The sequence below is a fragment of the Bombus pascuorum genome, chromosome 17 (genome assembly GCF_905332965.1).
Source record: "Bombus pascuorum chromosome 17, iyBomPasc1.1, whole genome shotgun sequence".
NCBI classification, from domain to species: Eukaryota; Metazoa; Arthropoda; class Insecta; order Hymenoptera; family Apidae; genus Bombus; species Bombus pascuorum.
In genome coordinates this window covers 345,733-364,141 of record NC_083504.1, presented here as the reverse complement: position 1 = coordinate 364,141, position 18,409 = coordinate 345,733, and the positions used below count along the sequence as shown (strand labels likewise).

General features: G+C 32.4%; 1 protein-coding gene across 1 annotated transcript in view; it reads right to left on the bottom strand.

The window, feature by feature from the left end:
* The window catches only part of LOC132915422 (uncharacterized), a 383,223-nt gene that overhangs the window by 170,328 nt on the left and 194,486 nt on the right, over nt 1-18,409 (bottom strand). The window contains exons 5-6 of the mRNA XM_060975216.1: nt 5,182-5,268; nt 23-4,248 (exon numbers count right to left, since the gene is read on the bottom strand). Of these exons, the coding sequence (XP_060831199.1) occupies nt 23-4,248; nt 5,182-5,268 (4,313 nt within the window). The remainder of the gene's footprint in view (nt 1-22; nt 4,249-5,181; nt 5,269-18,409) is intronic.

The window sequence follows — 18,409 nt, the reverse complement described above, 5'->3', positions numbered from 1 at the left end:
TTTCAGTTTGCTGCTCACTCACTCCATGCATATTTAATGGAATGTCTCTAATCTCACCATTCGTTACGTTATTAGTAAACTTCGGGATAGATCGTAGACTTTTAAAGATGTTAAATTTAGGCATCGTGATCTCGTTGATTACGTGAAAACCGTACGGCATCGACAAGATTTTCTTAATGCTAAGGTCTTTTAAAGACTCTGGTCTACTAGTAGTTCCGTCTTTCTGCGACTGATTCTTCACATAATTCGCATCATTGTCAATGGTCGCGTAACACAGATCTTCGACAGGTGAATAGGGTATAGGTTCAGGTGTCACTGGAACTTCGTGACAGTTCGTTGAATTATAAAATGATTCATCCCTTTTCAGTAAAGGAAGTTTGTTTTTCAAGCTAGATGATTCGACTTTCTCCTCTGCCTCTCGCTTAAGCTTGCTTTTCCTTGCTTCTTCCACTATTATCGAATAAATATCAGCTTGCCAGGCATCTGCCGGGTTATACTTCACCGTACTCAAAGTAGTTGCACTGCTAGACGAGTCGTGCCCTTGATAATCCACTGTCTCCAACTTCTCTTTATCCATGAAATGCTCAGGATGGATTTTTATAATAGGATCTAATATTTCTGATGGGCTATCGAATTTTTCACGTTCCTTCTGATCATGATTATCGTGCTTGCTAATTTTACGAACGTAAGACTGTATTTCGTCATTGTCCTTTGAAGTGGAATATTTGTATATTTCTTCAAACTCTTCCTCGCTAGTAGTTAACTCCCTGGTATCTTTTGAATTTTCAACTTTATTATTACGCGATCTGAAGTTACGCATGGTTGATATGTTTTTTTGCGTTACAATCGTCTTCGTGCTCGACATTTCACTCTTGATAACCTCCTTATTAACATGATGACGCGATGGCTGTTCCGATTCAGTTTTGTTTCCCTGATTTTCATTTGTTAATGTTCCGATCTTACTCTCGGATTGCTTCTGATTGGATTTATCAGAAACTGTTGTTCGATCAGGCTCGTCCTTAGACGATTCTATGACCATTTTCACTATTCGTTCGACCGGCTCGTGCGCATTAGATTTCTCCGACGACTTGGGCGCCGACGATTTTTCGTGTATGTTACGATTCAAGTAGTCATGCGTTATTTCAGGCGTTGCTCCATTGCCAAGCTCGGCGCCGTTCTCAAGGTAATTGTGCAATTCGGTAATGTCACTCCCGAGACAAGCCCTCCTCCCGCTTGTTCTTAGATCATCGATTATCTTACGTACGTTCTCAGGCAGAGCCAACGAATCCACGGTGCTTAAAGCGTCGCGAATATTTCTGACGGACGCGTCACTGCGGGATATTATTGTCAATAAAGTCCTCAGGCTGCCAATATTCTTGCACATCGTTGGAGTCTCCAAAGAATGTATTTCCAAGGGTTGTCTGACAGATGCATCGAATGTACTGAGGTGTTCTTTCGGAAGAGGTGGACGACTGGGAGGATCGTCTATGAGCTTTTTGACTTCCCTTTTTCGACGAAGCGGAGGAGTTGGAGGATTACGATCGTAAATACCGGAATACGTTGTTTTCTCTTGGAAATCGATGTCTGATAGGCTAGAAGATCTCTTTGGTGGCGTTATGGTACAAGGTTTTGTCTTTATCACTGATACAACGTTTACTGGAGTCTGAATTTCTGAGTATTTCCTTTCTATGCAACAGGATTGTTCTTTTAATAATTCATCGCTTACGCTTTTCGTTATGCTTGATTCGGAAATATTAATGTTTTTTGGATCGGTATATCTTTCATTTTGCATATTTTCTACAGATGAATATTTCGATTGTGATGATTCGTTATTAATTTCTATAGATTTTGTTTCATTTTCATTCGATGATTCTTTATCGACGTCTCTATGTTTTGTTTCGTATTGTGACGATGTTTCATTCATTTCTGCAGATGTTATTTCGTATGATGATTCTTCATTGACTTTTGCGGACTTTATCTCACTTTTATAAGATGATTCTCCATTCTTTTTTGTTCCATTTTCAATCGCTTCAGTCGTTTGATTTTCAGGCAACGGATTTACTTCAGAATCTTTCATAACATCATCTTTCATACATGATTCCTTCTCTTTTACCAATTTTTCACACAATGCTCCGTTTTTGGAACCATTATCGTCACCAATTGATTTTGATTCTTCAGTTTCCTCTGACAATATATTTGTTTCAGAATTTTGTATATTATTTTCTAAATCCAATTTTTCTTCTCCAACAGGCTTTTCAATTAATGCTTCACTTTTCAAACGAGTACAATTACCATCCGTTTCTAACTGTTTGATGTTTGATTCTTCTGATATTTCATTTGAAGTATCTTGATTTTTATTCAGTTCTAATTCTTCATTTTTGTTTTCTTGAACCTGTATTATTGTACAACGTGCACTGATATTTAAATCATCAGAAATTTCTGATTGCTTTTCTGACATCTGTTCTGTCGATATACCTTCTTCAACAAATGATACTTCCTCTACTTCTTTTATTCTAACATCATTAGTTAATGTTTCACATTTTTCGTTTAATTGCTTACTATTCAAAACTTTAAGTTCATTATTTTCACCATTAAATAACATTAGACCACTAGTTTCATCTTCAACATTCAATTTAAAATCACTTTGACTTATACTGTCATTACTCGATGGTTCGCTTACCACTTCCTCAATTTTTCCATTATTATCGTCCTTTTTCTCTAATATTTCTTCATCTTCTTCTATACTTTGCTCCAATTCCTCTATTTTGAATGACTCACTTCCTACAGACTCGTCTTCAACATTAACATTTTTTCCTTCTAACACTTCCGTATCACTATCTTCTTTCAGCTTTAAGTTCTCCTTCTTTAAATCCTTTTGCGATTCATCATCTTCGTCAATCGGTTTCCTCGTTTCTCTAGTATCAAGCTCCGTTTCCACTCTATCCAATTTTACTGTTCTTCCTATATCAACATCTTCCTGTTTATCAGCATCTTTCTTTGTATCAGCATCTTCCTTTTTCTCAGACATTTCTTCGTCCACGTTGATCACATTTATCTTCACACTGTGCTCCTCTCTTATTTCTTGCATCAATTCCTCTTTTTGTTCTACACTTTCTGAACAGCGTTCTTTCCTTCGGTATTTCCCAATCTCCTCGTTAATAAAATCTCTTATATGCTGCTCTTCGTCTTCGGACAGTTTCTCGCCCTCCTCTTGAATGATGTCCAAAAACCTGTTAGCCGCCTGTAAGTGCGCGTGTTGCGCTTCGAAAGTGGCGCGTTTCCTCACTACCTTCTTATGCGTCGAGCCACTGATCCGCTCGTGGTCCGTTGGCTTCGTTGGTTCCACGACGTCCTCCACGTAAGTCGGCAATTTTAGACTCTCGATGAAGCTCCTCAATTTCCTCTCCACGTCGTGCGGCATCACGCTGTCCCAGACATGCCTCGGTTCCACAAAATCTTGCTTCGACGCATCAGAGTCATCGAAATCCGCTTCCAACCGCGTAGCTAGCTCCGTTGGCTCCCTTTCCACGTCCGATTCCATTTCAACGATAACTGGTTTAACGTTATCGGTCTCTACCGTGTCGCAGTCGCTGACATCACGAATCTGCAGCTTGTTGTCAGTCAACATCGAATCTTGATTCAGATCGTTCTTCCTGTCCATTTTCGTCGTAGAAGAAGAGAAAGAGTCTACAGGTTCGGAAATTGTCACAATACCCTCGTTATCCGGCATCTTATCTTTACTACCAGTCTCTACGATACCGACACCAGGAATATGATCGATTTTTGCTTCCAGAGGTGAACTACTGATCGTTGTGATCTTCATAACTTTGATGCCAGGTTGCACTGTGCCTATCTCGATTCGACACCTTTCTTCTTTCGCGTATCTATGAGACTTCGATATAACTCCCTTTGAGGTAATTTCGTTATCTGAATTCTTTGTCACGTTTACATCATCGTCTTCGACATTCTTCTGTTGAATTTCGCCACTGTGTACGGTATTCTCCGAGTCGGAGTCGTTCGTCTTCGTATCTGCGCTCGTCTTAGGTTCGTGAAGATTCTCTTCGTGTTCCTCGATGCTCTTTGGATTTTCTATGGTGGCGTTGTTATCTTTCGTAGCTTTATCCAGAGTTTGCTGCCTTTGAGAGGGTCTTCTGTTGTTGCGACCTTTGCGATTTCTGCGGTTTCGCGCACTGTGTGGCATGTTTATCTCTTCGTTGTCGGTAGCGTACTCCAAGAATTTGCAAACTCCTATGGAATCGTAAAATCGGCCAGTTTCGACTTTTTCTCTGTTTTCTATTTTTCTGTTTTATGCTTCATTCTTACTTTTTCTTTTTTTTTTCTTTTTTGTTTTTTTCACTGCTTTTGCTTTTTAATGTCTGGTGAAATGCAATCTTGTTCGTACTTTATAAATAAGTATAGTTAAGTAACGAAAGGGATTGTTAAACCGTTCCGCCGGAATTGTTCTCGAGAAAATGCTTTACTCGTCGCATAATTTTCTTCAGGGGAATCAACGTGTATTGACATAAGACGATGAAACATAAAGAAAAAGACGTTCGTTCCTTTCTATCAGGGAAATGCCACTCTAACGAGAATCGTTTAATCGTTCGATAATGCGATAATGTCAACAAAGCTCGCGGGATAAGGTAAACAAAATGATGTGTCTATGCTATAATGGCTAGCTTGGCTCGATCATACTAATGAGAAGAAAAATTTAGAAGAAGATGAAATCTCTAAACCGAAAATTCTCTAACCAAACTGAAGTCTCTTTCGATAATTAGAGTAATTATAGTGTTCTACTACTGGCATGAAATTATCGAGATATAAAAGACGATATGAAAAATAATCCTATTATCGGTGGAGCAATATTTAAAGGACAGCTTATGAATTGCTATCATATTTTATTTACTATACGCTTTAATTTATATTTCCGAATCTTGAGATGATGTTACAAAGACTATAGTTAATAATCTTATTTGCACAATAAAGTAATATTAATACGTAGCATTTACATCTTCCCATGAATGAAACGAGAATGACGAATGCAAATGTGCACGGTAAATAAGGAAAAGAAGTTGATGTTGTCTTATGACCGTGCAAAAAGCATGATTCACCGCCAGGACAGCATTCCAAAGTAATATCGGTTATCAATTAAAGGGAAAAAGAAATATGATCGATTCTTACTTTTCTCGGTTTCGTTTCGTTGGTGGATCAAGGAACTCTTCGGTTCACCGTTCTGATTGGCGTAGCTTTGGTCAGATTTTGTATCATCTGGAAAGTAAATACGACGACGGTAAAACATCAGCTGATGCGACGTCAGAATGTTTTTAATTTTTATAATTCAATTATATGTTCTCCTTATATGTCTGCCAAACAAAACTGCGAAATACCAAATACATTTACGATGGTTTTTATGCTCCTTTAGTTTCTATTTTATTCTATTTATTTCATTCGTATTTAGTTTCTATTTCATTTTATGTTTTCTTAATTCAGATATTTTTATTTAAAATATAAATAGCAAAGACGATTAACATATATAATTAATTCATTAATTGGGATAATTAACACAATAAAAACTTGAGAAAAGTAATTGTTGCGAGATAGGAAGAAATTATAAAACAAGTAATCAAATTCTAACAATGTTGATGTTTACATTGCATAGATTGTCATTCCGCACTATGAAAAACCGAATGTCACAACCACCTGATGCAAGTTTAGAATTAACCTGTTAATTCAGATTGTTTCTAAATCAAATCTTTCCTTGCAAACAGAATTGAAAACCAATAAAGCCACTTTTCTATTGCTAGCAACCAATTTTAATTAAGCAATGCACAAATCATTATACAAAAATTATGTTCAGAATACACGTAAAAATGTAATGTAAATACAAATTAAGTACAAGTAAATATATCGGTACATTAAAACAAATCATATGAAATAAATTACTGCATTCGAAGCATTGAGAATCCGAATGGCAAGTTAACTCATCGTTTCTAATTAACGGGTCGAATTATCGACTTTCGAAACGTTACTCAGAGATATACGAAATTATAAAGTAGGAAAGATATGTAAAATTATTAAAATAGCTTCGATGATGCTGTCCACGGACCTGGTGCTTACAAAATCCATGAACAATCAAGCTAAATTTGCGCGTTTCAACGCCACTGACAGTCGCTTATGAATTCCGAATTAAACGTCAACGGGCCACAAATCAGCGGCATGGCCGGTAGGATCCATGAATCGCAGGAATAGACTGAGCGCGAGCAGATCCGCCACCCGTAAAACACGCTCGTGTCCCCACCCACGCGTGCGATTCTCTGTTCGCGCGGGTATCGCCAACATGTATTGTTTATATAATACATGCTTACGAATATCAGGGTTTCTCAAACTGTTCTCTGCGTTCATTACCCGTTTACTCATTCGATCACCAAATTTCAGACTACCTCTTTCTTTATTTGGTAAATGAAAATAAACTTTCATTTTATGGAAACATGATGTTTTCAAGTTGTTTGAATATTTTTGTGAGAAGTTTGTTTGAGAAGATATTGAAAAATATGTTACTATTTGTTTGGAGTAGACCTTGTGAACCGCTTCCATTAAATGACTTTTTCCGATTAAACAAAATTTTGATAAATAACGTGTTTTAAACTGTAGATTTTATCAATAACACTGAAAGATTTCAAGTTGATTTAAAAGTTAATATTTAAGTATTATATTATATATGTGTGTGTGTAATTTATTGTCATGGCGCTTTAGACACATTGTATATGCATTTACATTTTCTATCTATGATACTATCTATATTTCTGTATAATTATATAATAACTATACTTCTTCTTTTCCAAATTTAGATGTTTGTGAGTTTTTTTTAAAAGTTGTCCATTATAGAATACATAAATATATAATGTTTTATTTACTTGATCCTGTTATCAATTTACTATTTGGAAATATATATTACGTTATCCTCAAAGCTTCTTTCGTTTATAAGGAAATAATAGATGCACAACATTTTTTGTTTTATACTACTTTATTGAATCATGCATTATCTATTCTGTAGTAATAGAACAAAATGTCTCTACTGGATCTATTATCTCCTTATAAAGCGAAAGAAGCTTCTGGGACAGCCTAATACATATAATTCAAAAAGTTAATAATGTTCAAATGGATGCATCTATGTTTGGTAAACTATAAAAATTTAACTTCGTCGAAGAAAGATAAAAATCTGTTTAATGAAAAAATAGTTCCATAAAAACATAATGATTTTATGTGATTTAAAGTTGTCCAAGTTTTGAACGAAAAACTTGTACGAAATTATAAAAAGACCATCATTTTGACGAACTACTTCAGTATTAGTATTTCTTTGTATATGAAACGATACAATGTTGATACTAATATTAATATTATTATTTATATCGCTACTCATTTTTATTTTCTGCTATATTACGATATAATATTGCTTACATTTACTACTCAATTTTTTAGGTTTTGAAAGTAAAAATAACAACTAGTCTATACAATAACAAATCAAATTAGTTCCAGCTTTCACACGGGCCTAAATGCATTAAATTTAAATTATAGTTCATTTCTGGCGTAGTTACCAACTTTATAATTCTTTGTAAAGCTTGTCGCATTTCCATGTTCAACTTGGTATGAGATATTTGCATAATGCTGCATTTTCTTGCTTTCTACGATATTAATTTTGCGTATTGAAAAATAAAATTGTACGTTACGCTCAGATAAATTTTAATTACTGATGTGTATTGTAAAATTAATCCGTTTCCAAAAAAGTATGTATTCTACTGTAAAGCGGGAAATATAATCGTTAAGGAAAAACATATCGTTGGCAAAAATTAATTTATTCGCAAAATAAATACTGTAACGTTGCATTGATACATATCGTATATGGAAATACTGCAAAGCAAGTGCGACATCAAAATTCTGTTAGATAAAGTAGTGCAAGTACTTCTTGTTTGCAAAGTTTATGAAACGTTATAAACCTGTCTTGGATGCTTGATACAGTATTATCTGATATATTGCAATTTAGTACTAAAATATTTGAAGTTTGCAGCTTGCTTTACTATTTACCAAAATTGAAAAATTATTATTTATATGACATAAACAAAACAATCTCAAAAAATCTATTTATAAGGAACAAAATATTTTGTGCTACTTAATAATCAAATATTGTTCAAGACAAAAAATGCATCAGCCGAAAAATCATTGTTCATACGCTACGAAGAAAAGGATCATTATTTTCGCGATTATCTGTGGAAAATAAAAAATTTGGATAGATAATAATTAAATACTATTATTTTTTCTCTGCATAATCCATTTATAGACACAGAAAAGGAATTATATTAATATTGATTTTAATAAAAATACACCAGTATTCACTCCTCCTATTTAAAAAACAGAAGAAATATATTAATATTTATATATAAAACAATTACTTTCTGAACATAAATTATTTAAAATGGAATACTTCAGTAGATATGAATAACAGTATATTCTCACTTCCAATTATTCCTTATTATATTATTATTTCTTTTCTAACCCCAATCACAGACATTACAAATCATTTTTTGCTTTAAGAACGTACATAGAAGGTACTTTCAAAAATACAAAAAATGAATTTAAAAAATTCCAATAATATTTAGCAATAAGTAGTAAATTAAAGCAATACGTTGAATAAAAGTAATAATTCAATGATAATCCATGCATTGTAAGATTAATCGACATTTCCACTTTTTCCTAATCGTATAAAAATCAACATCCGAGTCCTCTTGCACATCAATTTAGTAACTAATAATATATTGATAAGTTGACGAGTTACAAATCAAAAGTTACAAACTTCTATTTTGAAATTCTACAACTTTATGTGAAATAAGATTATTAGCTGACTTGTAATGTGTAAAATTTACTCAACGCCTTCACTTGTCTCATTATCAAACCTGATGCTGCTATACCAGAAAATTTATTAGATTGCAATCTTTTAAAAAGTTTTAAATATATGAGCAAGCCAATATATTTATATGGACGATTCATTTATTTAAAACATAAAACAAAACGTACCTATTACTTGTACAAATATTGTACTCTATCCTAGTTACTCTAGTTTACATGTACACTTGTGTCATATATGTACTCCTTGTTGTACAAACATTATACCTACTCTAGATTGGTTATGTGATTTTTATTTATCAAGTATTTCATTAAAAAAACAGATAATTTTTTAGTTTTAATTTTAATTTTAAATTAAATTAATTTAAATTAATTTTAATTTTAATTTTAATTAATTTTAACTCGTAACTCGTAGAAAAGATTGAGAAACGCTGTTGTAGATCAGTCGACACTGATCTGTGTACAGAATTTCAAGTTACGCTTGCGCAGCCAGCCCCTTGAATGACGTTTTTACGTCAAACATATACGCATACGTATACATGTTGCATTAAATACACCGCGCCTCATCTATGAAACGTGCACTTACACATTAAATAATCTTTGTAGAGATTCTGACACACGCCAACACACGAGGTGCGTGTATATACGCCGCTCTGCCCCTCGTATGAGATTCATGAATAGTGCCACTTCCGAGTTGAACTTCCTTCCGAGTAAACAATGCCGGCAGAACGACTACGATTCTGAGCACACCCATCCATTTTCTACACTTTTCATTACATCACGCATGACACGACGAATTCAATCCGCAATAATTTGAATGGAAATCGAATGGCCGTTCGATTTTTAGTACATTGCTCTCTTTAGTAACTAGTCATATTATTCGATCGCGCTCCGTTATGGGTAGATAACTAGCCTGGCAGAGGACAATAAAAATGTGCAGGTATAGCTTGTCACAAATTGGAAATGTTATAATCACGATGTAGAAAAATTATATTATCAGATTTGTTAGTAGTCACGTCAGTAATCATGTTTCAGATCTAAACAATCAAATCAATGTTTCTCTTTTTCCAGGAAAACGAAAGAGTCTAAAACTTGTCATTTATGTCCGAAAAATTTGAACTTTTTTTTTATAAAACATTCATTATGTTACACGGTTACTGTTGATGATATCTATAATTTTATTGCAGCAGCTAAATCATTGAGTTGTACATCTCATGATTAAGATTGGGGTTAGGTCAAACAATTTCCAAATTAAATTATTATAGTGAACAACACATTTACTTGAGGGCCATTAGTTGTAATGTTCTTCTAGAACAAAATGTGATATACAAGTTTAATGTTAGTAAATGTACCATGACTAAACCATAACTAAAACAATGTACTAACATAATTTTTGAAGGACAAATAGCTGGTTAAAGTAAGCTTAAACATCTCGGGAACCGATGGCAAGTGATAATTCATGACACAGTAAAGATGATAGATATGAAATAGTAAAGATTGATTTTATCACTTTCTGTATTTATCAGATTTTCTTCATAGTACACTTGTAAAAGTCTAGAACAGATTTATCATTGATAATATATTTACATAACATTTATCAATGAAGACTTACAAAAACCCAAAATACCTCTCCCTGTCTATATTTTTTAAATCTTTCTTCTTCCTCTCAAAAGATGTAATGTAATGTAGAGAAATTTCTCTCTCTCTCTCTCTCTCTCTCTCTCTCTCTCTTCATTCATTGACGTATAATATAACGGTCTTTGAAGGTCGTTAGAGGTCAGTTATTACCGTTCAAATCTTCATTAAACGTTCTTGAAATTGTCCGTTATCTCCTGTATTCGAAAGTAACCTCGGGCATCAATATAGTGATTTATTCAGTCCCTAAATAATAGTTTCGCCCTCTGGAAACTTGCATATTTAATTTGTTGACAACATTCCTAATGCAGTCCTTCATATTGTCAAGAGATTTGGCTTCTTCTCTTCTTTCTCTTTTATAAAGCACCACAAGAAAAAGTCTAATTAAAATTTAAAATGTTAAGACTGAAGGGACTCGGTGGGAAGAGAATTCTATTTCCTCTCCTTATGCAGCGGGAATATGAAAAACCATTTGAAAAATGTTTAATGAATATAAATTTTGAACATCGATGAATGACCGATTGACATTCGAAAATCAACGTATCATATAGGATATCTTCGAAATGATAGTACAGGCGGTCGCATGGTGGTTCTACATGCAAAAGTAAAGTAAGAACAACATTTTTTCGTTTAAGGCTTCATTTTCGAGAAAAATGAGTTTGGAAACCCATCGGGTATTCGTGTATTAACAGGAAGTTTCGAGTTATGAAACTTTTGTTCCCACTCGTATTTGTATTATTGAACATGAATAATGTTACGATTTGCTTCCTGATTAATAAAATGATTCAACCATTAGAACTATAAAATTGAATCAGTTATTTGATATTGAGAGTTTGTTTATATTATTTGATTTATAACATACGTCAAATAATAAGTTTTGTAATAACACTAACAATTCATGCTACAATTCAACAGTTTGATTTATGTAATTTAAACTAAGATTTGCTTTAACTACCAACAAGTTAATGAACCATTGTAATAAGTTTAAAAGTCTATTTTTTTCTAACTACATTATAACGTTGAAATTGTTATTTGCGTGATTAAACAAATCTAATAATATAGAAAATGAGCATGCATATAAAAACGCTTAAATATTATGGGAGTTCTAACAACATTTAACCAAGTATATTGGATATTTTCAAATTATCTTGCTCTTTTGTATAACTCGAAACGTAACGAGTAAAGGACAAAATTATATAAAAATAAGGAATCTTTCAGATATAATAGCAATACCAAAATTCCACTTTTTTGTTGGATTGAAAAAAGTTATTAGCATAGCGAGAGAAATAGAACTGATGTCCTTATTGAATTTGAAGAAATTACATTCCATACGACAACTTGCAACGTTCAGATAAAAAAGGTATAACCTTTTCTGGAACAAAGAAAGAAGATAACAGCGAAGATAAATAATTGTTAATATGGATGTCTAATTAAAATACTAAATAATTCTGTCAAATATTTAGTCAATTTGAAATTCTTATTTACGATTACTTAAATTACTATAGAATGTTTAACTTATAAGAGATAATGAAAAGAAAGATGTATTTAAAAGTAACTGAACAATTTTGAAACTTCGATCAGTACAACATTTCTTTATCATTATTTCCAATAAGTCAAGAATTCTACGATAATTTAAGTAGTAAATGATATCGAAATAAATAGTTTAAAAAAACGAAATAATTTAATGTCAAGAAACAAATTTATATGAAAAAAGGAAAAGTTTTAATTATTGTATGTTATCATAAAAATTAACATATTTACATTATAGTAAAACGTAATTAATTTCGAAAATTCTATTGAAAAACTATTAATTTCCTTCAAACATGCACACAATTTTACAACTGTTAAGATTATTCAGTGGATGGAATTAAATAAATGCGTGAGCAAACTGCAAGGTATTGAAAGTGTATATATTGTGACTAGTAAATTACAAAATATGTGGTACTATGTAAGCCTATCCAGATCCTCTCTCTAGCAGCGTTACCCTTAGACTAAAGACAACTGCCTCAACCAACATCGGACGTGTACCGCTTATGGCCTTTCCTAAACGCATTCTTTTGTCTATGCGCCTTCGAAGACCTTAGGCGGTTGAAAAACCGAAGACCAGATGTTGAGTTTTCTCAGAAGTGACGATCACTTCAACAACAACGATTATTAAATAAATATGACATACATTACATATTTATCTTTTTTATTACTTATAAAATATCTTTATATATTTTTGTATATTCAAAAGTCTTTTTATAATAATTAAAGCAACGTAGGAAAATTTTCAAAGAAACCTGCTACAGTAGAAGAAAATGAAATTTCGTGACAAGAAAGGGAGTAATTTTGATGCTTCTTCGTTCGAACATTACGCGATTTCCCTCCTCTTTGTTGCTCAAAGATGAATAACTCCCTAATTAGGTTTTACTTTTCAAGATTTCAAAAGGTTCTACTGCTCCTTTTAAGCTGCATATAATGCAATGACTCCCCGGGACTCAGACAGGACAGTTCTCACGAACAATATTGATTTACGTAGCGTGATATCTCTATTGTGTTATTGAATGATATCATTTTAACAGATTTTTAAAGAACACTCGATCAAATAATATAAGATTTATGTAAAAATATCGCAATTCTACCTATCTTTTAAATACTTCAACATTATTATTTTGTAACTTTTTCTTTTTTTCATACTTTTCGTAAATTTCACTATAAATAAATACTATAAATAAACTGCGGATGTTTATACAAATTTATATTTTAATGAATGCAACGACATAAATGGAACTTACGTACAGAAGTGTTTCACTCCTTAAATTTATTAACTCTTAAAATTACGAGTACTATACTTTGAATTGAACATACACTTGAATTTTATAATATATTGTTGCCTACTGTGCGAATTCTGTGTATTATCGTACCTTTGGATTTCCCATAAATGCATAAATATCTACATCGAATTATGATAAAAATGGTTCAAATGTTCCATTACAATTACAATTCTATAATGATATATAACATAATCACTTTAATATTCTATCGAAAAATATATATGAATTCTACAGATTTTCATGTCACGTGTGATTTAAATTACACGACTTCGATATAAAAATCTACAAATTATTATGCTATTGCATTAGTTTTATAAAATGCATTTAAAAATACTTTATACTGCAAACAAATTCTTCCCTTTTGTATTATAACTAAGAAATTGATAATTATTGGAAATATATAGGAGCGACCTCACCGATTTCAATGATTCTTCAAATATGTTGTCAAGGTGAACATCCTAATTAACTTTGCCTTATACACTTCGCCGCCGCCCGGATTTAATTTTGAAGTTATAAAGTAATTTAAGTTTGAGATTATGTGCACTATTTCATTTCGTTCTGTAAACGATTTTTCATTGATATTACAAAAAGGTACGGAGGTACTTATAGCTACCTATGAAAATGCCTTGTCAAACATAAACATAAAAGCATTGCATTATCTTATTTTGTCTTTCATATCACAAGCCTTACAAGATTAAAGTTAAAATATTTTGCAAACTAATCATTTTTTAACCCAATACTTTTTTGTAGAGAATTAAAAATGCATCGATTGATGTATAAAAAATTGATGCATAATTGCATTTACGAAAACCTAAGGCCACCTTGAAGTCTCAGAGGCACGTCTACCTAGATAAGATTTGTGACTGCCATAAAATCATCCTCGAAACAAAATAAGTTTTATTTGAAACACTTTTTCAAATAACGTACCTCTAGTTTAGGGGATATTACGTGGATTCATTAAAATGAGACACCTCGTAGAAATCTAAATTATTATTCTCGTTATTATTATTATTGTTCAGTATTTGTTATTCTTCCTTTGATAAAATATTGCGTTTAGTTTTATATTATTGAAGCTTTCAAATATAATTGCTCATTTAACTTATATAAAGTTAAAACTTTCCATTCTGTTTGCATAACTTTACCTGAAAAGTGGCTGTCAGGCAACGATAACTATTGTATAACGCTCCTTAATTATGTAATCGACTTGATGACGAGACTCGACTAACGTGAAATTATTGAAGAGTGAAGGACAACTGCAACAATTATAGAAGTGGGAGCGCCTGTTGTTAACCAGAAAGGAAACACTATTAGTTCATCATCTGAATTGCTAACAATACAAAACGTATACATACCCTGTATCTTTAAGAATTATTTTCAAACAAATTTAGGACAATATAGCATTATGCATTAGTGAAGGTATCTTTTTACAATTTGTTTATTTGAGCCTATAATGGAAATTTAAACAATGAACTTTATGGACCTACTTAGTTATATACAAAATAGAAATCTCATCAGTATCGATTAAGGTTTCTATGAGTTACACAGGCTAATGGTGAAAATAATATATTTTCATAACTTCCGGCATAATTCTAAATGTAAAACTCTAAAGATTCTTACATTGTTCGATGCCTTTATGTATGTGTATATACATATGCTGAAAGTTGTGTTCAAATCGGTTAATGCGGAAACAAGCGATAGGCATCGAAAAATGTAAGAATCTAATTTTATGCCGGGAATTATGAAAATATACTATTTTGACCATTGACATATTATGTCAATTGTGTGTGTGTGTGCGCGCGCGCGTGTGTGTGTGTACAAATATAACTGACATAAATGTTTAAAACATTTTAAATGTTTTAAGTTTTCAGTGCAGTTCTAGATAAAAAGGTTGTAAAAGGCGACCTTTATCTTTTCCTCCTTGATTTCGATCAACTGCAATTTTTTTCAAAAATTTCTTTCACGTCATCATGTCATAAACTAATGCTTTTAACTACTAAAAACGAAAGAAACTCAGGTCGTTTAGTCCATTTTTTAAAAAGTTATTCTATTTTAAAGGGTATTTGATCAGTTAGGTCAGTATAGCTGTATATTTTATATTATCTTACATTCAATTGACTTATGTTAATATTCAATTTATTTTATATTTTATTTTTGCCTCGTATAGACGAGATCATGAATCAAGTAAAGTAATTCAAGTAAAAGGCATGGAAAACAGGAATTTCAAATATGTCACGTACAAAAAAAATTGAATTTTGTCCAGATTGATTTTTCTGCCTATGTTGAAAATTAGGTCGGCAAAACTATGGTTCTGCACGCGTCCTTTTGACGTTCATCAATATATCGGATGTCGTAGCGAACATTGCTTTTGTTCCTCTTTACTCTTATTAAATAAAACTTAAAAAAATGATTGTTGAAAATTAAAAAGTTAAAAACTAAAAAATTGTTTAAACTTCATATAGCATGTACGATGTTCATTTTTACAAAACAAACGGCACGGCAGGTATATTTTTTAGAACATATATATTTTGTTTAATTAATTGTTTACAGTCATACCAAACCATATAATTGTAGATTAAGGTATAGGATGGATTTTATAATGTTTGAGAAAAGTTGGTTGGTTGTAAAAATTTTAGTAGATGTAATGTTAAAAATACGATCTAGCGGCTCATTTCTTCCCATTTTAAGCTTTGCATTATCTTACATAAATAATATTTCTATAAAAACTTGCCCCTCGCTATACTATATTATACTTACTCTCTTTCCATATTTCATTATGTCATTAATAAATTACCGATTTATCTACAACGTAAAATAGTTTTATGAAACATTACAATTTATAAAAAAAACCACCCTTTACTTTATTTTAAAAGCTTTGTTTCAAAAACTTAAAAGTTTAAACCCATTATATTCATCCTAAATTGACATAAACTGTAGTATTAAACAACAACGATAAATTGAACAAAAGAGTAAAGCATAAAATAGAGGAACAATGGTTGATGGTATATATCAATAACAATTACATAAGCTATTATGTGACAAGCGACAAAAGACATCGAGCCGATTAATGACGTAACCGAAATACTGAAATGATCGTAGGAATTCCTCGTGAGGTTTCGGCTTCTGAACACCTAGAACGCAAAGAACGAAAGATGCAAGATAGGGCTGCGGAAATGCGGGCTTGGCCCCTTTGGGCCATGACGCCGCTCCCATGTAACTGGCGTTAATACATCTCCGTCGAATTTATTCGACACATTTACCACTGCACACCAATCGTTAGTGGTCGCCTAATATACCTAGAACTTTGTAACATGTAGATTTTGGATATAGGCAAAGAAGGAAAATGCTCCTTCAGATATTACGTATATAACAGCCTATTTAAGGTAGAACATTGTAATTTTTAGAAATATTAAATTGTTTCATAGATTCCATCATTTTTTACTTATTTGTTTTCATTAAAATATTTTTCACTAATAGTTATTATATCAAAATACGTACCAAGCATGATTTTGGTCTACCGAACCGGTGCAGAGATATTTGATTGTAGTTTCGAAGGGCCCTAATGACCGATCGAGATGAAATTTGAAAGGGATGATGAAAAAATAGAAACCTCAAATATGAAATTTTAACTCCGAGTATTTATTTAGTTTCCGAGATATTAATAAACAGCTTTCGATATTATACACTGAATGCTGCCTATACAGATATTACTAACAATAGCGAAATCGGCCTCAGTATCTACAGCGTGTTCCATTTACAATCCGACCACCTCTTTTTAAGCTATATTACGTTTTAATTTCGGTGGCCGCAAAATGTTGCGTTGTGTAATAGTATATAACTCTATATATATTGAATTATATGTAACTTATACACCCTTGGACAAAAAGATAGCACATGTGTGCTATCATTAATTTCTCATAGATAGAGTCCGAATTTCCCAAGTTTGACGAATGGCATATAAACAGTACCTTGTAGTAATAAGGTATATGAGCTTGAAACTGTATCTTCGCTATTCCTCTTGTATTTATCAACAATGATTGTGAAATCCGGTCGGCGAAATGATAGCACACCAAGCATTTTGTTTCCATTCCTTAGTATTTCTGTGTATTCTGAGTGGTGTAGACGTAGTGAAAAGTAGAAGAATTTCATTAGAAACCTTACAAATTTCGATTCAAACAATGGGACGTGGAAAACAGCTAAATAGTGAAGAGATTCAAACAGTTTTGAAATTAAAGAAAGAAAACTTTACTATTTCTAAAATTGCAAAAGTTCTCAGTAGAAGTCGGAAAGTCATTTATAATTTACTGAAAGATGTAAATAATTATGGAACAAAAAAAAGCAGTGGGAGACCTTCCGCGATTAGTACTCGTGAAAAACGTGCAATTTTACGTGCCGCGTCAAATTCGCTTCTCACGTCACGTGAAATTGCAGAAAAAGTTGGCGTAAAAACTAATCCTCGGAATGTCAGACGTGTACTACAACAATCCGCGCACATAAAGCGGATGAAATTAAAACGAAGACCAGCTCTAAAGCAGATTCACAAGGAGCATCGATTATATTTTGCAAAAGAACATATACGGTGGAACAAGAAGTGGAGGAAAGTTATATTTACAGATAAAAAAAGATTTAATTTAGATGGCCCAGATGGATTCAATTTTTACTATCATGATGTAAGAAAAAAAAAATTGTCACAAATACGGCGTCAAATGGGTGGAGGTAGCATTATGCTTTGGGCAGGTATTGGGTATAACGGAAAGACTGATTTAATATCAATTCGCAGCAAGATGAATGCTATAACCTATCGTAATTTGATACAAAATCAAATTGCAAAGTACGCAACACATATTGCGAGACAAGATTTTATTTTTCAGCAAGATAATGCTGCAGTTCACACCGCTAAGGTTGTGAAAGAATATTTTTCAACAGAAAATATTGCAGTTTTGGACTGGCCTGCATGCTCCCCCGATTTAAACATAATCGAAAACTGTTGGAGTAAATTAAGCAATGCCGTTTATAGAGAAAATAGGCAATTTGAAAGTATTAATCAGTTAAAAAAGTGCCTT